Genomic DNA, 23,290 nt, shown 5'->3' on the forward strand with positions numbered 1-23,290 from the left:
TCCTGTTATCAAATCCATCTTAGGATTGTGGTAGGGCCAGAGCCTATCTCAGCAATATCTGGAGAACTTCAGAAACCAGCCACAGACTGGGTGACATCCCACTGTAGATACAGTGACAAGTTATACAGTACCAAAACTGTGGTCCTCAGTAATCTACTTATTGTACTAGGTATAACGCTGCAAAAAAATGAAATCTAAGCAAGTGAAAAGTTTTTTTTTTGTCTACCCATTAAATCTTCCTTATTGTAAGATTTATTGACTTATCAAGAAGTCTATGTTTATAATTATTTAGTTTATTTAAAGAAATCTTGTTAAGTAAATATTGCTTACCCCCTTGGCAGATTTACTTATATTATCAAAAAAACCTCCTATTGCAAGTTTTTCCCTAGTTTTTGCAATGTCAGACTGTTATTTCAGGTAAGGAAAACAGAAGTTTTGAGGTAAGGTGGCTCTACTCACTATTCATGATGTTTAAGGGATGTGGCATGTTATGTGTTGATCAGCACATGGAAGTTAGAATTTCACCTTACTCTGTACAAGTGACAATAAGAGCCCTGTGAACCCATGGTTGTATTACTTTATTTCTTATACTGTGCCAGCAATTGGTACTCCCAATAAGTAGGCCTATAACTTTAAATTTGCCCCCATGCACTCTGATGTATTTATGTACGTTTTCGGCCTAGTTGTTTTTCTCTGAATAACCTCCTCCATTGTAGTGGTTCATGTCCAACTGAACTAATCTGTAAACAAATAAGGAAGGGAAATAACAAAATTAACAAAAGCAATACAGTAATCCCTCCACGATCCTGGGGGATGCATTCCAGAACCCCCCGCGATAGGTGAAAATCCGCGAAGTAGAAACCATATGTTTGTATGGTTATTTTTATATATTTTAAGCCCTTATAAACTCTCCCACACTGTTAACATTATTAGAGCCCTCTAGATAGGAAATAACACCCTTTAGTCAAAAGTTTAAATTGTGCTCCATTACAAGACAGAGATGACACTTCTTACTCACAATTAAAAGAATGCAAACATATCTTCTCTTCAAAGAAGCGCCGTCAGGAGCAGAGAATGTCAGAGAGAGAGAGAGAGCGACAGAAAAGCAAACAATCAAAAAATCAATACGTGCTGTTGGGCTTTTAATAAAGCAGCCGCAAAGAAGGGAGCAATGTGAAGGTAGTCTTTCAGCATTTTTTAGAGTAGCGTCCGTATCTTCTAGGAAAACAGCCTCTGTGCAAACAGCCCCTCTGCTCACACCCCCTCCGTCAAGCGCAGAGCATGTCAGAGAGAGTGAGAGAGACAGAGAAAAGCAAACAATCAAGTACCGCGCGGGAAGCACATCGTATATCATTGAGGAGTTATTTAATACGTAATACATGCTCTGATTGGGTAGCTTCTAAGCCATCCACCAATAGCGTCCCTTGTATGAAATCAACTGGGCAAACAAACTGAGGAAGCATGTACCATAAATTAAAAGACCCATTGTCCGCAGAAATCCACGAACCAGCAAAAAATCTGTGATATATATTTAGATATGCTTACATTTAAAATCCGATGGAGTGAAGCCGCGAAAGTCGAAGCGCGATATAGCGAGGGATCACTGTAATGATAACCTTAATTATGACATACCTTTCATTAAAGATTTCTGTATGAAATGCTATACATAAAGGGTATAATAACACTTTGCTCAAAATCAGATAAGCAGTAATATAAATTATTAATCACAATTATAGTAACATTCACACAAAATAATTCACTGTTGTGTAGAATACATTTGTTTTATGAGGTGGTCTGACACTGATGAAAAGGACATTCCAGAGCCATGCAAGCATGTCTGTTGTCTTGTACCAGACACCTGGCACACACAGATGGTTGTTTACATCTCTGGTCACGGTGGCATAATTATATCTTGTATATTGTATATTCAAGTGTTATTCGGTTTTTTGATTGACAATCAGCAGTATGCTTAGTAACTAACTGGAGCTTCTGAAGAGGCTAAGTATAGCATTAGCATAATACATGGGGTGCTGGAATATAATAAACATTAACATTTCTTAGAAAGGTAAAAACTCAGTTTGGTAAAAAAAAAAAAAAAAATACCCGGTTTACTTTTGATTTTAATTAAAGTCAGATGAGCTGTGTTTTGTTTTTTTTTTTTTTAAATAAATTGGGTTTAAATACCAGTGGTTATGGTGCAACACCACTAAACTTGAGAAACACTAATCCAGGAGTAAAGCAAATGTCATTCAATAAATTAAATCAAATCTGCATTTAGGGTAAGTTGTGAGAATGTTTTTAGGTGTTATTCTGTAAGAATTTCTGAGTTAGCAGGAGCTGTTATGTTCCCAAGTGTTCTGGGATAAATGAACGTGTACAGTATGATTTGTATGAAGGTATTTTTTATAAACTGCTAAATAAGTAAACCACTTTAGTTAAGTGAAATCACTGAAGGAAATTTGACAGTTGAGTTGGTTGGCAGAGTGCCTTATGGGAAGAAACTAAAAGGCCAAATTGACTTCAGATGGGGAATTGTATAAGTCCGGTACACTATATCCCACCCCTGGAAGGCCACAGTGGCTCTGAATGAAGTCCTCTTGCTTCTTTGTATCCCTTTTTGACAGCTCTTCTATTTAAATTTGTTGGGCTTTGTAAATCTGTGATTTCCTTCACTTTAGACATCGCCCTCTCTGGTCCCAGATTCATCCCATCTATCCTATAATTCTGTCAGATGAGTAGACCCACTAATAAACTATATAAATAAAATGTATTACTATTATTAAATGATAAGATATTACTCAGAAAGTAGGTCGTTGTAGCTACAGATTCAAATAGTTTTTATTTTTTTGCTTTTCTTTTCAAAAAAGCAAAAACATTACAACACACAGCTCAATCAAACAAATAAAAATAACATAACAGATATAACAATATGCTTTAAAATCAAAACAAAAAAGATAAATATAAAAATAAATAATTAGCTCCCACCCAACAATTAGTTCCCATCCTTTTTTTGACTAGGGTCTCGGACTCAGTTCAAGGCTATAGCAGTGCGTTTAGGTGTTTGAATCAAGCAATCTATACACATCAGATTATAATTTATTTTGTTAAGGAAATTTGAAACAAATACACATACAGTACTGCAGTGTTAATTAAATTAAAAGTCAGTGGCACACCTACCCTTGTATCTCACTGATAATTGGTCCTAGTCTTTAAAAATGTTTAATTAAGAATCATCACAATCAAGAAACTAGTTAAAATGAAGACAAAATCTGAATCTAATCTGAACTAACTCCTGCATACTAAATCATAAGTATCTTTCTAGAGGTGACAAATGAAAAACCTCAGTGTTGTGAATGAGAGCCAAGACAAGGTAGACAAATTTCATTAACAACATGAATTGGATGCCAGTTAAGAAATTGGTGGCTTGGGCTTGCAACTACTGTGACCATCCAAGAACTACATTTGACAAACTTGGTGGCCGACCTGACATTGTGCTTAACTTTTTAAGGAATCTGGAAGTCATCTTTCTGATAATCACACCAAGTGAAACAGACCTGAATTAAACCCCTTCTCAATAGACTGACTCAGTTAGCGAGGCAACAAGTGGCTGAGGCATTGAGCTGCATAGTACAAACAGAAGGTTTGTTCCCCAACACTTGGCTCTCTGTATGATGATGAATGACTTATTTAACTTCTCAAGTTACTGTGGGCATATGAAAATTACAGAAGCATGGCTGTAAAGTGCCTAGAAGACTGGTACACTTTTCAAAGGTGCTATGAAAGTGAAATTTGTTAACTTGATTAAATGCAAGCAGACACTGTGACCTTCCAGAGATTCAACTCTGCCACTTAACTCGCAGTCTGACACTGAGAACTCTGCTTTAGCCAGTTGTCACATTGCAGAAATGAAGACTCTGCATTGCTGACTGTAAGTTACTTCAAGCAAAACTGCATGCTAAATCAATAATATTTTTATTTATATTTAGCCTGTATTAGCTCTGCTCTTTATTACAGTAGGTCCACCTATGTAGCCTCTGGTAGATTCCCATATGCTAGCAGAACAGTCTAAATTCATAACGTACTATAAACATTCTCATGCTGGGCAGCAGTGCTGTGATATTCAAGTAGCACTCAGTTGGTATTAGCAGACCTAACATTACAAGAAAACATTCCCTGCACCATTACACTACTACCACCAGCCTGTACCTTTGATACAAGGCAGCTTCCATAGCTTCACAGTGTAATGCCAAATTCTGACTCTTCCATCTACTCTGTTGCAACAGAAATTTAGATTCATCAGGCCAGGTGACACTTCTCCAATTCTGTGCTGTTCAGTTTTTGGTTATTAAATGCAAACTTTAGCTGTATTTTCCTGGTCTGAGCTGGCCGGAGTAGTCACCTGCTGCTGTAACCCTTCCACTCCAAAATCTAACACCTTATATGTATGGAAAATGCTCTTCTGCACACCACTACTGCAAAGAGCTGAGTATTTGTGGTTTTTAGATTAAGTGAGTTTCAACATGTTCTGTCATTAACAAGTTATTTCTGCGCATAGAGCTATTACTCTTTGTTATTTATTCCAATTTCTGCAAACTTAGTTAGAATATGTTGTATTTGAAACTTCCGGTCAAGTGGCTGTTTCTGAGATGCCATCTTGCGCCAGCCATTGTACTGCAAACAATGTCACTTGGATTATGGGTTCTTGGCCATTCTGTTAGGCTGAACAAGTAAACTGAATAATCTTGTCTGTGTAGTACATGTATGTATGCAGTTGCACTGATATGATTGGCTGTCTGGGGGAGCTGGCTATATATGTGGACCTAATAACTTATCTATTAGATGTTTATAGGCAACATAAAAAGGGGATAACAAATCTCAATGAAGAAAAATTAATTCTGCACTGTTGAAACTATCACAGAGTTTTGCATTACAATGCTACATGTGAATCACATTAAGTCTTTAAACTGTGCAGAATAAGAGCAGAAATTAAGTGTCTAATGAAGACAGATACTTGGTTAAAGACTTAAATTGGTCTCTGAATAGTATAGATTGAAATGAAGACTGAAAATTTGGGACCTCTCTGGTGCCAAATGGAAATACAAGACCCATTAAATTCTGAGAAGATGGAATAGTCATTGCTGTCTCAAATCTTTGCTGAGATTCTTCCAAAAGCCAATATTTACATGCATTTATTTAGCTGACGTTTTGCTTTTCTTAACGCGACTTACAAATCAATGCAGGAGTATTGTGGCTAAACAAAGACAGAATGCCCCATTTCCAAAGTTCCATCTTCAGTTTAGCTGCTAATAAAGAGATTAGTGGCAATGAAAAGCTACTTACCCATAAGACCCTTTAGCAGCCTGCAGCATTCAGTGCGAAGTAGCTTGGAGCATTGTCTGTCCCAAATAAACACTTAGCGGTTGTTCTGATGGAGTCCTTTGATAAAACAATGATACGCTTGACTGTTAGAATTCTAAGACTCCACTTTATTTGTTTTTGGTTTTTTTTTGGCTGTGCTTGATTACTGTTACCTGTTGTAACTAATGTAACTAAAGCTTGCAGAATTGGAGGCTGCCATTCAGTTAATGCAAATCAACATATAATGAGTACTATGATTAGCAGAGAGACAAAGAGGAGCATGTGCGGAATAAACATTATGTGGTGTCCCTATGGATGTACATGTTGACAAGGCCTTGCTTTAAACTGGGATGTCAGCTGAGAATGTCAGCTGCAGATGTGTGCTTGCTGCTTGCGTGAGATCAGGAACTTGGCGTGTGACTCAAGATGCCTGCATGAATGTGCTGAGAATTGCGCTTGAAAATGCGTACCGTTAATGCTGGGGCTTTTTTTTTTTTTTTTTAAATAGCTCATTTATCCAACAGCTGAACCCTGCTATTATTAATGCAGCACAATTTCAGAATGAATTGATTTGCAGCCTTAATGAAAAGCTATGGAGCATGAGAGCTGGCAAAACATCTGCTTTGCTGGTGACGTCTGATGCTGCTGGCAGCAGAGCAGGCACTGCACTTTTCCAGAGTGCCAGCGGTGGAAACCCCGGCAACGTCAGAGCTGCTGCGTTCTCCTCAGGCTGCCCCTGTCTCGCTGGCTGTGCCTTCTTGCCACTGGCTTTAATCTGCGCTCTTCACTGACAGACAAAAGAGCCTGAGCATATTGGCTGAGCCAGCCAGTCACTCCCTCTGAGGAGCCCCACAGACGGTGGCTGTGGTGAGAGTACTCAGCCTTAGCATTCATGGACAACAAAGACTGCCTGCTCCCACGCCTTCTGACGCTCGCCAGCCATCAAGTATGCTTTTCTGGATTTCTCAATGTCTTCTTTCTTTGGTCTGTTGTAGAGTGCACCTCTCAGCCCCCTGGAAAGCCAGCCAGAGCTCCAGCAATAGTAAGTAATGTCTTCTCTCCATCCTATCTGTCCGTTTGGCCCCTTTTCTGTCTAAATGAGTTAACTTTCACTTTCTTGTCAGGGTGTTGGTTTTCTTGAGAGTGTGTTGTCTTGTAATGGGCTGTGGTGATATGTTAGTTGGTTTTTCAAGCCATTATGTGGTTTATGGAAGGTGGGAGGATCTCAGTCATAAGTGAAATTATAGAAAAGCTAACCCATTATTTAGCTTATAATGCGCACTAAAGCTGTGATTTCCCAAGTTTTTCCTTTACCATCTTGTATGTTGATTTCCTGCCATTGTACTGGTGTTAAACACACTACAAATGGCCACAAAGGGGATTCTGCAGGAATTTGTCATGACTGAACTGAACTGTGATCACTGGTGACGCAAGGGCAATGTCTCTGAGCGAGCCACTTTAAGTCTAGCCACAGAAATCTTGTGTGAAGTACCTTAAGTGTTTTTAACCATGTAGTGCAATAAAAAACGAAAACTTTTTTTTTTTTTTTGTAGGGAAGGAAAATGGCTTAATGCTTAGAAATGACCTTTTAAATCCCTGTTGAATTTGTGGGGAGTGCTTTTGAACAAGTTAACAAGAATTTTCTTGGAGTACTCTGGTTTCCCCTCACACCCCAAAAATCACTCAATTTGAATAAAATTTGTCACAGTTTTTGACCAAGTGTTTTGAACAACATTGTAAATGTGACTATAGAGAGAGATAATAATGATTTTCAGTTTCTGGCACAAAGTTGTTTCCCAATTACAGCATAATTGGAAAAGGGAGAATATCTTTTGTTTTCCCAAAAACTGTATTAAAATCAGATTTACATCAGGAAATTCATCTGCTGGACACATCAGGCTTTTTCAGTTTTGTGCCTTTTTGGTTTGCATAATGTAAGTAAAGCACCGGTAACTGCAGTGTCTCGTCACCTTCAGAAATTATGTTGAGGAAATCATTATAAAAGTATTTGTTATATCTCATTTGTTAGATCTCTGATACTTTGAGTACTTCTGGTCTTCTTAAATGAATAAACTGCAGCCGTATGTATAGTTATTACTTTATCTCTTCTATTCCACTCCCAGCTCAATGCATATGTCCAATCATAATGAGACACCAAGAGAATCAGATCCAATGGCTGGTGACCATGTGGGCTCTGACAACGAACGTCTTATTTACAAAAGCGTTCTGGAAGGCGGTGACATTCCCCTGCAAGGGTTAAGTGGTTTGAACAAACGGCCTTCCAGCTCATCCTCTACAAAAGGTAGGTGAGGCGGGCTTAAATCTGTTGCTTTTATCTCTCATAATAACAAAAAAGAATCTAAGGTTGACTGTTTTGGTGACCGTTTACTTAATGATTTTGCTTGTGTTGGTGTTTTCGTAGTCTTCTTAAAATTGGAAATAAAATGTTCATTTTGCCCATAATACTACTGAATAGCATTTAAAAAGCTTTGCCTTTCCATATTGCCTACAATTGTACTTCACTTTCACTGACACCAGAATTATTTTGTCTTCACTGTGGATTTCTGCTCTATCAATACTCATACCAGGTAACAACAACTGCTGAATTCACTGTGCTACAGTATATAGCAGATGTTTCATTCCTATTCATTATACTAGTAGTTTACATAAAGGACACATTCCATTTCTAAGACACTGCACTGCTCATGATCATTTAAGTTTATCAAGCTGTTTTCACCATTGCCTGGCACACAGTGGTATTTGGTTTCCTAAGAAACCCCACTGTTGATTAAAAAATAGGCAGAATTGATTCAGCATATGTACACTTTCTGGAAGCTGATTTGATTGGTGGCTTAGTGCCATATGATAGCATAGGACAGGATTGCAGGATTCTGCCTCCATTATGTCTCACAGAAGAGCATCTGGGGAGCTGTGTAGCATTGTCTCAACTGTCAGCCTGCGGATATCATCAGAGTGAATAATTTTTTTTTGGCTTCTGAAGGGAAAAGTGATTTGTATCATTGTTATTGCTTCAGGCCTCTGGTTGTATTTGCTGGCTGGATTGCAGAATTTAAATACAGATAAAGGATCACCTTCCGCATGCCCTGTGGGGAAATGTCAGGTGTTGATGCTTTCATTCTTCTGAAACAAAGGAAATGCTTTCAAGCACCGTCTAGACATATGTTAGAGGGCTAGCTGGATAAATACTGCCACCATGATATGCAGAGTGCCCAATTGAATTCAATTAAAAATTGGTATTGGTTGTTTTTAAAATGAAATAGAAAAATCCTACGTATAACTACCTCAGTTTAGATGAGGTATAGTGACATATTGGTGCAGACTTGACTGTGGCCCTTGTTAGAACTAAATTTGTCAAAATAAACTGAACTTGAGAATATCACAAAGTTTTCAAAGAATAGTCACTCCTTGCCACTCATTTAGTTATTTTATTGAGTGGTAACATCAGTTTTAAGATAGCAGAAAAGTGTCTGTCCCAACTACTCCTCACTCCTCTATAGGATCATTTTTCATCTGTTTATATCTTTAGTGTACTTCCCTATATTTTCCTGTATGAAAGCATTCTACTTGTAAAAATTTCTAGAACATTCCACCTTCAAGACTAGTCTAGAAGTTGCACACTGAAGAGAGTAGTTAGCTGGACAGAGATGCATCATTATTCAAGTTTTAAAATTGGCTTAACTGTAGTAGACTTTGGAAGCAAGAAACATGCTGCACATTTATGGCTAGCAAGGAATTGCCAGGGGCTAAGGACAGTAGGATAGCAGTGATGCCCAAGTCAGTGTCAGCTCTGCACTGTCAAATTAAGAACTTTTCTGTGCCACAGACGCCTGAAGGATTCTCTCAGAATGCAGCAATCAGGCCCAACCAAGGACGGCTTCCTCCCTATTGACATCAAACACATGGGCAAACCAGTACACGCCTCAGATGCTTGACTGTCCAAAAGAGCAGTTGAACTGGCATGAGGCCAGTTAAAACTACACTAATGGCTCACAGCTGCAGGGATATGAGGTGTTCTAAGTGAGTGCTCTAACCCAGTAGTTTTAGAGAAGCCTGCCAGACCAAACCAGGGATAGGATTGAAAAACTGCCCACTACAAGTGACAGATTTGTTGTAGTGTCAGTTGAAAATGAAAGTTTGATGAAAGAAAGAAGTACTGAGTGATGAGGGAGGAAATGTTTTATGGAGGCCACCCCAGCAAAGGGTCACACAAAGAGCTCTAGTGGAGCAGAAGTTTTTGCTTTTTTCTGCTTGTTACTTTGTGTTGCACATGACTCTTTGAGTGTTTGTTTTGACATTAAACAAGCTGCTGCATTTGGCAATGCTGATCTCACTGGCACTCATTCTGTTTTTGAATGGTGCTGTGATTGCTCTGTTATTTTAGGTACTTGGAGACACTTAAAACATACATTTGTCAATAGCTGAAAAAATGTGATTATAATGTGGTTTTCTGAAACATTATACTAAATATTTTTATATTATAACTAGGGGGTTCCCCCCTGCTTGCATCGCTCGCCAGCCACTTCACGTCTCTGGGGCTCACGTTGTGAAGAGGGGGGCTGAACGCACCCCAAAGAGACATGGTCACTCCTCCGAAACCCCCTTTTAAACAGTGATACAATGGAAAACAAATACAGTTTCTTTTTTGTTTTTTTTTTAACCTCCTTTTTGCTCGATCAGCTACTGGCTTGATCTGCATCTCATGGGGCACTACGACCATTTTAAAATCTGCACAGCAGCTGTCCTACTCTTTGTGTTTTATTTCCGGCCCTGTGCGTGGTTAAATCTCTTGGCACAAAGTCCCATCTCGCGAGACACGAGTTCTTGATATTTTTTAGTTTATAATTTTAAAATGGAATAAGAATCTGAAAATCTAACAATTTAAAGCATGACAAAAACGTAACATAAAAACATCACCATTGCACTTTTAGGCTTAGGATTTTATATATAGAGAGTAGATGTTTATATTAAAAACATCACTAATTGTATTTATTGTGAAGTTATGCATTAGTCTGAATTGCATAATTCCACAAACCTGTAAACGTTGCATTCATTTTGTAAGCAGCCAGGAAATTCAAACATCAAAATGAGAGTCAGAAGACCATAAAACAGCTAAAACAGCAGTGTAACTGCAAGCTTCCCCTTTAACATCTTCTAGGGTCAGCATCCAAACTTCATGATCAGGTGGCCAAAGCTCCTTGGACTCAACATACAGGGGAGAGGCCAGATAACAAATAAACCGCTATCGATATGGCAAATAATAATTAGCCAGTATCCCAATATTATAGAAATGCAACATAAACCAAACAAGACCAAAAACAAAATCCATAACACAACATGAAAATAACAAAAACAATAAATAATCAAAAAACACACTCTTGGACCTGGGAAGAAGCACTGGCTGAGACACAACAGTAGCTATTTAGGATGACAGTTGTCTTTTAGCTAAAATGGCTGATAAATGTGCATACCAAGAAAGGGAAGACAAAATGAAAATGGATTTTCTGCATTTTTTTATTGCTATCAAAGTGCGATTACAACTTGCGTTAGTGTAAAAACTATATTTTCTTACACACTTTTCTGAAATATGTACAAACTCAAGAAATCAATCAGTACAAAGAAACATTCTGAGCTTCAAAGGGAACATCTTCAGTTGTCTGCCTCCACAAGACACTATTGTAATTTACATTTATTAATATAGCTTTAACAATGAAACTTTCTAGGGCAAATGAATGTATGCAACAATTGCAATAAAATAGCAAAGAAAAAATAAGTCTGTATTTTTCTTCTAGATGATGAAGCTAAAGGAGACAAAAAGCTTTGTACTACTGGCATTTTATTAACCTTTATATTGTAATTATATTATATAGTTATATGTATTACTTAGTTTTCTCTGTGTTGTATGTAGTTGCTGTTTATGTTAGCTTACCTACTGTTTTTTTGAGTAAACATGGCAGCATATCTGAGTCATTTCCCTAATAGAGACTCTGTTTATTCTGTTGTTCTGCATGCTTACCAGTGGATCATAAAGGTGGGAATGCTTACATCATTTCACCTTCTTCCATAAATAGCAGAACACTTATTTCTAGCTATGCTTTAGGTACTAAATGTAAGCCAAAGACGCCACTGTTTGCTGCAAAAGCCTGTATCTCTGAAATCCTGCCATCCAAATTCAAGCCCAGATTTGTGCCCCCTGTGGCCTGCATGCAGGAGCGAGAACCTCCTGTCTCAGTGCACATTAAAGCCCAAAGCTGTGAAGACCTGCATGATGGATCAGCCTGCTATAATGGCCGCAGGGCTGAGATGATCCAAAGCACAGAGTCGCTAGTCTTAAAGGAGATGGGCGAGTTGGGAAGGAGAAGTGGCAGCGCCAGCAGCCTACAGGAGTATGGCTCTTGCGCACGAAAGCGGTTTATACCGCCTCGCAGGAATGCCGCAGAGTTCAGTGCCATGTACAAAAACATGCACCACATCAACCGACAGGACCTGCAGAGAGGAAGTGGAGGCAGTGGTAGCGTTCGGAACATTGCTTGCCAGTTTGAACAGGAGCAGAAGGCACAGAGTGAGCCAGGGGGCGGTGGTCCAGATGAGCCAGGCGAGATACCACGGCACACTGTGTCCTCTCGAGTGAATGAATTTGAACAGATCATCCAGAGGTCAAGGTCTTTACCAACACTGGATACTGGAGGAAAGAGCCCAAGCCCAACACTGTGCAGACCGCACTTGAGCTCGGCTTTCTCAGCAGAGTCACTTCTGGAACCGCAAAGCAGAGCTAAAGAGGAGGAGGAGGAGACTGACGTTAAAATCCTTGTGAAGAGTGCATCTCTGTCTGGGAGTGATGCTGAAGATCCTGCGTCCTCAGAGTACAGTGATTTGATGCCCATAGATTCTCTCTCAACCTGCACAGACAATGAAGTGGATCGGCTTTCCAATGCCTCTGCTGAGAGTTCCAACAGCAGCGTCCACCATACACATAGACTGAAAGCAAGCAAATGCAAGGGCTCCTGTCCTGCCTCCTACACAAGGTTTACAACCATCCGGCGGCATGAACTACAGATGGCTAAGGCCGAAGCCAAACTCGCTTCCCAAGAGAGCAGAAACCTCTTTCCCAGAAACCTATTCCTGATGGGACCACAGCCCTTCCGGCTTAAGAAGCCACCCCAGCAGGACCCAAAGAGGAAGATGTGTCCCACAGCAGCACCCTGTCACTCTGCACAGCCACCTGAGTTGGCAAAGGAAAGTAACCTGAAGGAAGAAAGAGCAGACTCTGAAGATGGCTCCTACCCAGAGGACCGGCCTCTCATTCCTCAGCGGCAGTCCTCTCTGGAGGCAGTGGAACGACTGAGCCATCAGAACAATGGGGACAAGCCACAGGAAGAGCCGTATGACTGCATTGCAAATGGCAACGGCACACCTAACAGCCTGGACTCCAACAACAATCCTGAACACAAGATGGCCATTTTTCTCAGAGGTGGCTTTTCCCATACTTTGCCAGCGTCACTCTCATCTGTGTGGCCAGTCATTTTTGTTCGCCTCTCCCTCTCCTTCCCTTCTCCTGTTTGTCTTCACTCCGTGAAAAACTGCAACCTTCATTCCAGTCTGTCTTCTCTTCCTACTTGTTTTGATTGGCATTTATCATGAATGTTTATTCGGATGTGGTTTGCTGGTGCTGTGCTTCAAAAAAATAAATGAAGTTGTGATTGTAATCTTAAAAAAAGAGTGGTTCTGCATTGTCCCAGCTGAGAGTCCCCATCTGGAAATATGTCTGGACAAACAACATTCTGTAGGGCTTGGTCAGAAATTTGCACCTCAGGGAGATTAAAGCTGCAGGCAGATGTTTACTTGATGTCATCATCCCGCTTTGCATTTCACGGCCTGTGCCACCCTGTTGTGAGTGGTATTATATTAGATTAATGGGACTAATTAAACTTAAGGTTTTGTCTACCTGATAGATTGGCCCTGGGAGCTTTATGTACCCCTTCACATACCTATTTTGTCTTCTGATAAGTTCCAGATAGTATTTATGTTTCTCACATGTTCAAAATGACAGTCAGAACTTACTGTATATCTTCATTAAATTATGCACAGTATAATTTCAATCAATCTTGAGATTTTTATGGAAAGTAGAATTTGTAGGGTTATATGACCTTTGTACTGTATACATTTTCCATTTTATATTTTATTTAACACTACTTCATGTTTAAAAAAACTTTATGGCATACACATCCTTTCTGTATTTGAAAAGAATTGTATGACCACACTGCTTTAAGAGATTTAGGCCCTTATTATATTACATTGGTGGTCAGATGTACTGTATTTGTAGTAATATTTAATCATAATATTGTCACACATTATTTAATTTAGAGTCATGACAGTGAGCAGGGGGTTTAGGGAGATGTAGGAGGGATGACGTGAACAGTTCACCCTGGCAGCATTAGGTACAATGCAGGAATCAACCCTGACGGAGGTGACAGCACATCACAGGTATTGATAGTAGTTGATTAAGTTAATATATATATATATATATATATATATATATATATATATATATATATATATATATATATATATATATATATATATATATATATAAACTGCTCAAAAAATTAAAGGAACACTTTGAAAACACATCAGATCTCAATGGGAAATAGAAATCCTCCTGGATATCTATACTGATATAGACTGGGTAATGTGTTAGAAACGAAAGGATGCCACATCGTTTGATGGAAATGAAAATGATCAACCTACAGAGCCCTGAATTCAAAGACGCCCCAAAAATCAGAGTGAAAAAATTATGTGGCAGGCTAGTCCATTTTGCCAAAATTTAATTGCAGCAACTCAAAATTGTGCGCAGCACTTTGTATGGCCCCTGTGTTCTTGTATACATGCCTGACAACATCGTGCATGCTTCTAATGAGATGACAGATGGTGTTGTGGGGATCTCCTCCCAGATCTGGACCAGGGCATCACTGAGCTCCTGGACAGTCTGAGGTGCAACCTGGTGGCATTGGATGGACCAAAACATAATGTCCCAGAGGTGTTCTATTGGATTTAGGTCAGGAAAGTGTGGTGGCCAGTCAATGGTATCAATTCCTTCATCCTCCAGGAACTGCCTGCATACTCTCACCACATGAGGCCAGGAATTGTCGTGCACCAGGAGCCACTGTACCAGCATAGGGTCTGACAATGGGTCCAAGGATTTCATCCTGATACCTAATGGCAGCCAAGGTGCCTTTGTCAAGCCTATAGCGGTCTGTGTGACCCTCCATGGATATGCCTCCCCAGACAATCATTAACCCACCACCAAACTGCTCATGCTGAATGATGTTACAGTCAGCATAATGTTCTCCATGGCTTCTCCAGACCCTTTCACTTCTGTCACGTGCTCAGGGTGAACCTGCTCTCATCTGTAAAAAGCACAGATGCAGTGGTGCATCTGCCAATTCTGGTATTCTATGGCGAATGCCAATCGAGCTGCATGCTGCTGGGCAGTGAGCTCAGGGCCCATTAGAGGACATGGGGCCCTTGGGTCACCCTCATGAAGTCTTTCTGGTTGTTTGGTCAGAGACATTCACACCAGTGGCCTGCTGTAGGTCATTTTGTAGGGCTCTGGCAGTGCTCATCCTGTTCCTCCTTGCCCAAAGGAGCAGATACTGGTCCTGCTGATGGGTTATGGACCTTCTATGGCCCTCTCCAGCTCTCCTAGAGTAACTGCTTGTCTCCTAGAATCTCCTCCATGCCCTTGAGACTGTGCAGGGAGACACAGCAAACCTTCTGGCAATGACACGTATTGATGTGCCATCATGGAGAAGTTGGACTGCCTGTGCAACCTCTGTAGGGTCCAGGTATCGCCTTATGCTACCAGTAGTGACACTGACTGTAGCCAAATGCAAAACTAGTGAAGAAACAGTCAGAAAAGATGAGGAGGGAAAAATGTCAGTGGCCTCCACCTGTTAAACCATTCCTGTTTTGGGGGTCATCCCATTGTTGCCCCTCTAGTGCATCTGTTGTTAATTTCATTAACACCACAGCAGCTGAAACTGATTAACAACCCCCTCTGCTACTTAACTGACCAGATTAATATCCCCTAAGTTTCATTGACTTTATGCTATACTCTGATTAAAAAGTGTTCCTTTAATTGTTTTGAGCAGTATATATATACTGTATATTAAAAGAAAAATGGCACTGCTGGGTGGGGAGGAGGCTGAGAGATAATTGATTTCTTTAAAGAAGATGTGAGCTAGTGGTTGGTGCGGCAATGATGCACATCTGTTTGTGCAGTATGTTCTTGGAATATAAACTAGTTACAGTGAACATTTTTGGTTAGATTCTGTATGTACTGTACAGTTGGAGCAGAATGCGTTAAGTGGTTTTTTCAGGGTTGTTTGAAATCATTGGACTGTATTGCAGTATTAATACCTCGGCACCATTTGCAGAAATGATTTAATAATCAAAAAAAGAATGTGGAATATAAGTAATATGGTATCCTGAATGTCAAATAGTGCGAATAAATAATTTGCTAATACTTGCTCAAAACGAAACATATTGCAACAGTGTTCCTGTATGATACAAGGCTCATGCAAGTATAGGGTTGGAAAACAAGGCACAGAATCTGAAAGGCTCCAGGTGTCAAATGGAGAAATAAATACCTGTACTTTTCATTTCTTCCATGGCCCTGTCATTCGATACCGATTCGATCTCATGCTAATCCAGTTGTGTCATGCATGTATGATGGTAGCTCAATATCTAAAGCAAATACATAAAGAGAAGCATTGGGAAAAAAACAGTGTTACAGCTCCCACCCTGGGCAATGCAGAATACCTCTTCTTGTCATTCTTTTTGATTGTTCAGTTTTCACTTTTTTATAAAGAAATGATTCAGCTATAGGAAACTGCTCTAGGTGTTTATCCATTTGCTCGGCCATAGTGTTTATTTTTGCTGCTGTGATGTTTCACATATTACACCTTCTGATCATTCATGCCAGTGCTTCTGATCATTTTATTTTTTATATAGAAATCTCTTTTCTGATGCTTGTGATACATTACTTGTAATTGTAAAGCTTGCTTCCTTTAGTTTGCAAAAGATAAGAAAGCTTCTGTGAGAAAGTTAAAGGAAGGAAAGCGCAACACGAGCAGTTCTCTGCTGCCAGAAGAGTCTGCAGGTTTGTTTTTAATTGGCCAGAAAAGAGCCTTTCCCCAAGACACATGTCATCGTATATATAACTTTTCCATCACCCTGAAGATGTCTTTGTAAAATGTAAACAAAATGAATGCCAACTGTTGTTGTCTTTTGAGTAGATTCTGACTCTCTGCGCCATTTTGCTCCAGTGGAGCACGTGGATACACCTGAAGAAATTGCCCGCAGGCGCTACGATGACAAAGAGGTGAGTTAAAATACTGTTTATTTTGATTTTCATGAATGCAGATTTACTTCTTCAGATCCACAGGTTTTATAAAACTCTAATCTCCATCTGGAGGGGTCCATCTAGTCTCCTGGAGAGTTGGAGCATTTAATTGACAGTCTCTTCATGTCAGTCTGACAACATTATATATTGACTCCTTGTTTGTTTGCTACTGCATTGGAAAGTACTTGCCCATAAATTTGTTAGTATTTGCCACACTCTACAAATACCTTTCCTGATTAAGCAGTAATTATAATGCTGCCTGACACCAGATGTAAAGCTGAAATGCATTAAAATTAATGTTTTTTTGTTTTGCTTACTTCTCCAAGCTTTTCAGTGTGTTTTTACTTTAAATGGAGAAGGTCATTTGGAGTGAAGACGATACCAGTGCTCTTGTTTGGCTATTCTAGCGTAACAGCACCAAAATTTTATCAAGTTTAAAATGGTATTCCGTGATCTCATGTTAGAGCTCTTTAAATAGAATGTCAAAATATCCACATGGCACATCAAAGCTAAATCATTTGACAATATAATCTCATTTACTTTGTTATCCTACTATCATTTTTCTAGAGCTTATACTCAAACAGCTGGTAAATGCTCTGTTTATATCACGAGGTCCTTAGAATCCTAATTTAACTGATTTAGTGTTTGTTTACTAACCGTCATACTGCTAAAAGTGTCTTACCCAAAACTACTGTAGTTTCCCTTAATATCATAGTGAATGGGCCTAGTTTTGGTTTCTCAAACACATTAATGCCAATTTATGAAGATGCAGGGTTGGAATCCATTGCTTTCAGCTTCATTCTGATTACTTAATTGTAACAGGCAGCTCACTTCTGATCAGTGGAGATGGGCAGTCATACATCAACATTGTCACTGACCAGGTGATAGCAGCCTTTATTTATTAAAAGGCGAGTATAAAGATGTGCACAGACCTGTAAGAGGCTGAAATGCTATAATGACACAAGCAATAGAAGACTAGACTGGCAAGCATTCAAATGTAATAGCAATCAAAGAAGGAGTTAAAGTGAGCTAGTGGACTGGCAAGCAGGTCCGGCTAGAACTGCCAAGTGTTTTCACTGTTAGATTTCTCAGCTGTTATGTTAAGAATCCTTACAGTGCGCATAATATTCAGTTTGCAAGTTCTTTATTGATAGAAATGTTCTCTCTTGCACTTCCAGAAAATGCCATGGCTTATTTACAGGCTACTGTAGGTTTGGGGCACTGTAAAACAACAGAAGGACATTCCCCCTGCAATGCTGTATTGTAGTTCTTGTGGCAATTTCATAATTATTCAGTTTCTTTTGATGTTGATCTTTTTCTTCTGTTGTGCAAATACCTTTTTGCCTTGTATGGGTCATTCACATCTGTGCATGCTAGCTGGCAGAGTTCATTTTCCTTCGCTCATACCAATATATTTGTGATATATTAGTAGTAGTGTCAGCCACAGCAGAGTAAATAGAGAAAGTGAGTTGAAAGTGGACACTCACAAATGGCAAATCACATATCTGGCAACGTGTTCACTTCGGTTTTGCATTTAGAAGTATGCACAGACAAATCAGGGAAAATCAGTGCAAACTGCATCTCTTGTACATAGTCTGCAAAAGATTTCTGTATTGTGACCTGAATATTCATTAAAATGAGAAAGTGCTGCACAGAGTCAACACAACGGAACTGCCAGCTTTTACAGTAAAGAAATCCCATGAACTAAACCTGCTACTATTGCAGAGTACAAAAGTTCATCTGAAAAGCTTCATTGTGCCTCGATATTGTAGGATGCATTAGGAAAGGACATTTCTCAAAACAATATCACCAGATATTAAAAAGATAGGAGAGGATTGTGGAAGTGTCCCGTTGTCTACTGCACCTTGCGAAAACAGCACAAGGCATTGTGCAGCCATTGGCCATCCACATGAATGTGACTCAAAGGTTTTGGAAAACAAGATGATATTGGTGCACATGCCGTTCTGCACAATAGTGGAAAAAGACCTGTGTGTTTGTTTATCACAGCATTGATTCTTAAGGAATTGCTCTGTTTTTAAAGCATTTCTCCTCAGGGGAAAAAAAAAGTTAGCACGCTACACTGAGTAAATATTAGAAAGTTGAATATGGTGGTGGAGGGATGGAGATAGTTAAAAAGAAATTATCCTGTCATGAAATATAAGATTAATTTTTGGTATTTTTATAATCTGATTTATATCTGCTGTTGAATGAAGTTTTGAAGAGCACATTTCTTGTCTTTTTGGATATAAGCTCACAAGAATACAGGGAGATTAGAACAAGGGGCTTCCTGCTTTATGCTCAGTTATTGACCTAGTATATTCACAGAAGTGCTTGTTTTATATTTCATCTCTTTAATGATTGTAGACACATTTTCTTGACATCTACTAAATGACACCAGTATATATTTTTGTGAACTTTTGCCGAACCTCTTTTTACTGGCACTGGAGAGGAAGCACAAGCTGTTCACTCTGTCCCTTTGTTTGTGGATCTATCCATCCACTATATACTGTACCGAACTTTATGTCATATCCCAGCTTTAATAAAACATCTCATGAAGCTTAACAGGACTGTTTCCTTTGACTCCCTCTTGCCATGGGCATTATTTGCTATTCTTTATAGCATTGCAGAGCAGCAGTGGTCTGGTTGTATGTCTCCTTGAGCCTTTCAACATTCTGCACCTTGGGTTAAATTGGAAAGATTCGAGTGAATTGAATATTTCCACCATGATGATGCTGAATAGTAGGTACAATCACCCTGCTGCTCATAATTTTAAGAATCATTTTATGCCATACACAAATAAACATAAAACAAGTGACAGTCACATATGGACGGTATCACCTGGGAGGAAGTAAGTAAAAGCCCCAACAGCAGATATTTATTCTGGCACATTTTGACACTAGTATCCACTCATTACACTTTTGATTAGGCTTCAAGCATAAACCTAGCCCAAAAGATAAGCTATTGTGTTGAATTTGCAGAAACCACACCAAAGCAAAGACATCTGATGTCATTTTCAGGTGTATAGAGCCTAGCAATGGGACATTCTGGTTTACATGAGACTGGACATGATGAGGTTTAGGCCAGTACTTCTTTGTAATGTGAAGTAAACCAAGATGCCTTTTGTAAGTGATTGTCTTGGAGGTTCGTTAAAAGAGCACAACACCATTCAGGCAGTTTACATTAACTGGTGGGAGGAATGAGATTATCTGCTTCTACACATTGGCTTCACCAAAAGTAAAACTGGCAAGGGTGAAATGTTAAGAATGAGAACATAGGAATGTAAAAAGAAACTTGGGCACCATTGTGCTGATTATATAGCAGGGAAGTCATCGGCATAGTGCCTCATTTTCATTGTGGATGTCAGAATGACTAAACTTCATTCCTTTTAGGAGGCCATGTCTTTGCCACTGAAGGCCACACTGCCACAACTATGGAATATAAATAAACAACAAGTAGGCTGTGGCATATCACACACAGGGGATCTCTGAGTACTCCAGCCTTTCTGCTTTCTCCTGCTAGTCAACAGAACTGAGACTGACCCAAGGCTCAGCACAAGGCATAAAAGAAAAGCCCCAATTATGTAACCCAATCTTTACTGGGAAAGCTCTTTTCATTTCAGTGTTAAAGAAAAGGCAAAATAATGCCCTGCAAAATTGTTTAAAATTATGTAAATGTTTAGTAGTACTAGGGTGTTGTACCGTGTTAGCCATTATAAATGTAGAGAAGAGCCAAGCAAAATGACACCTTTTATTGGCTAACTAAAAAGATTACAGTATGCAAGCTTTCGAGGCAACTCAGGCCCCTTCTTCAGGCAAGATGTAAATGTTTAGAAAATGCAAGTTGTATTGTTTAGTTATCAGACTTGCCCTGTTTTCTCTACGAAACTCCTTAAGTAAAAGGAATAATAAAAAAGGAGAAAAAAACTATTTTTGATAGGAAAAAAAGTGATAAAACATAATTGTTTGGTGTGAGGGGAAAAATGAAATTGTTTTGTGTTATCTTACAAAAGTGCTTCTGGTTTAATATCTGGAGCTTAAAGTTTGCAGACATTACAAGATGATGTGGAAGCAACTCACACGACAAGTTGAGTGACACACAGCACACAAACACTCCTGCAGTATCTGTGAGTCCTGACCGCCGCAAGGTGTACTTGCAGTGACAGTGCATATCAGCATTTGGGGTGCAGCCTCGGTCATTCTCACAGTGGATGATGCTTTGAGTGTTGTTCATGTGCTGCTGTTCACAGCTTTTCATGTGATTTGCTTGGATATCTTTTTGTAATACTCTTAATTCCCCCCCCACCCCATGTTATCAAATTTTATTTTCCCTGATGTCACATAAGGGGCATAGTTTCTTTCAGTGGCATGTTATTTGTTTTTTTTAATAACCTTTGGCACATTCTTATTCTCTGACTCTGCTGTCTAATTTATTTCTGTTACTTTAATGACAAATGGCTCATTGGGGAAATAATTTCTGATTCTTTTCTCCTTTTCTCATTGACTTGAGAACTAACTGCATTGACACAAGGTACGAAAGACCTCACTAATCAACTTCTTGTTTGCTACCAATTCTCTTGTTATGTTTGTTTCTTTTCAGGCCTTTTTTTGTCTTGTTGGATCCTGTTTAACTGCACTTTCTTTGTCAAAAATGTATTTCTGGTGTTTCTGTTTGGGTGATTCATTTTATGCAATTTTTACAACAGAAACTTTTAGAGGAGCAGAGAAGGCTTAAGCGTGAACAAGAAGAAGCTGATATTGCATCTAGAAGGCATACAGGACTCTTTCTAACACATCATCAGTTTATCACTAATGATCGTTTTGGAGATCTTCTTAACACTGACGATGCAGATAAGAGGAAATCTGGGTCCGAGGTCTGTTCCAGTCACCTCAATGCTCCGCTTGACCCAAAGCAAGATTTGCCTCTCACACTGTGTTGCACTGTAGGTCTACATCTGCTCTGCAGTCATTGCTGTTGTTCACACTGTATGTAGAATGCGCTTGTAAACTAACCCTTGGCGCCATTGACTCCACATGCTTGCTTTTTATTAGCATGACTGCACTTTCATTGGCTAAACCATGATGCATGCGCTGAGGCATAACCCCTGAGCCACATTTTAGACACAGAATGCTGCTTATATGTGTCTTTTGTTGCTGCTGCCATATTCAATTTCATGTTTCATTTAAATTGTGTTGTTTCTCTATGGATGTGTGGGCAAGCTCTGTTCAATGTTGGAATATCCACCTTGAATGAGTCTTTCCAGCTTATGAAAATATACTGTATATAGAGAGGTGATTTGAGCTTTACTTTTTGTTTGCTTTTTTACAATGTATCAGTGATTTATACACCACATTGTATAATAAACAGTTTGTTTTTCAACAAAGACTGTAATTATACTGTAGATAAATTATTCATCTTCTGTGTTAAAACAATATGAACTAATTTCTGTATTAAAAGAAATTAACCAGATATTAAAACAAATGATTAAGCACTTTTAGAGAGAACCTGTTTTTGCCTTTAAAACTGACTGAATTCTTTAAAGCATTCAATAAGGTGCTGGAAACATTTCTTAGAGATTATGGTAAATGCCGGCTTGACAATATAAATGAATTCCTACAGATATTTTGACCACACATACAGTATATACAGAGACTCTTCTGTCCCACCTCATCCCAAAGGTGATTGAATTGAGATATGTGAAATGTACAGGCCATTAGACTGAGCTGAAGTCACTGACTATGTTGTTAATGGATTCAGCTCAAGATTATTGCTTTTTAGACATGGAACATTATCAGTTTCTAAAGGTTATACAGTGGCCATAAAGCTATACCTGTACATATAATTAGCAAAAATGATGAGCTATATTGTAGCATTTAAATTACTTTTCTTTGGTATTAAGAAGCCTGATGTAAATAACCTTCTCCACACATACACACTACCAATATGAGCCTGTAGTTTTGACTCAAGGCCATAAACTCATCTTACTTACGCTATATTCTGGTCCTAACATCAGCACATGGCAATAAAAATGAAAATGCATTCGGCCAGGTACATTTTTTCCTAGAGTTCATTGACAGTGTTGGAAACTGTCTAGTCTTTAACTGTTGCATCCTACTTTCCTTTTGCTCGCATTGTATGTATTGTACTCATTGGTTGTCGGCTGTCCCTGTGGTTTGTATGGCAGTGCTGGGGATATCGCACAAGAACAATGAAACTCAAAGGAGCACACCATAAACTTATAAGACTCACTAAGATTATGTAAACGAAGATAATGATCAAAAATCACTGCAAAAGTCATGAAATGTCATGGGCACTAAGACACATAGCAAAAATGGAGAGGTCACCTATTTAAATGAAAGTTTTTCTGACAGGCTTTGTGATTTTTTTTTTTTTATTATTTGATTGTAGGTGATTGTCGTTTTGATGTTTCTTTCTCTCTTCCTTGTACTTGTTATCTTAACTTTGCATGTGATAAACATCCCTCTGGACACTATACATTTATATAGATCTAAC

General features: G+C 39.0%; 1 protein-coding gene across 6 annotated transcripts in view; it reads left to right on the forward strand.

Moving 5' to 3' along the window:
* The window catches only part of LOC120516032 (sorbin and SH3 domain-containing protein 1), a 164,083-nt gene that overhangs the window by 94,306 nt on the left and 46,487 nt on the right, over positions 1 to 23,290 (forward strand). For 2 of the 6 annotated variants that reach the window (XM_039737479.1, XM_039737495.1), the window contains 4 exons: positions 6,354 to 6,400; positions 7,482 to 7,660; positions 16,674 to 16,759; positions 21,483 to 21,650. In XM_039737479.1, the coding sequence (XP_039593413.1) occupies positions 6,354 to 6,400; positions 7,482 to 7,660; positions 16,674 to 16,759; positions 21,483 to 21,650 (480 nt within the window). Of the gene's footprint in view, positions 1 to 6,353; positions 6,401 to 7,481; positions 7,661 to 11,395; positions 12,848 to 16,673; positions 16,760 to 21,482; positions 21,720 to 23,290 lie in introns of all 6 variants that reach the window. The other 4 variants (XM_039737488.1, XM_039737503.1, XM_039737462.1 and 1 more) reach the window with 3 other exon arrangements.

This window comes from Polypterus senegalus, chromosome 1 (assembly GCF_016835505.1).
Source record: "Polypterus senegalus isolate Bchr_013 chromosome 1, ASM1683550v1, whole genome shotgun sequence".
NCBI classification, from domain to species: Eukaryota; Metazoa; Chordata; class Cladistia; order Polypteriformes; family Polypteridae; genus Polypterus; species Polypterus senegalus.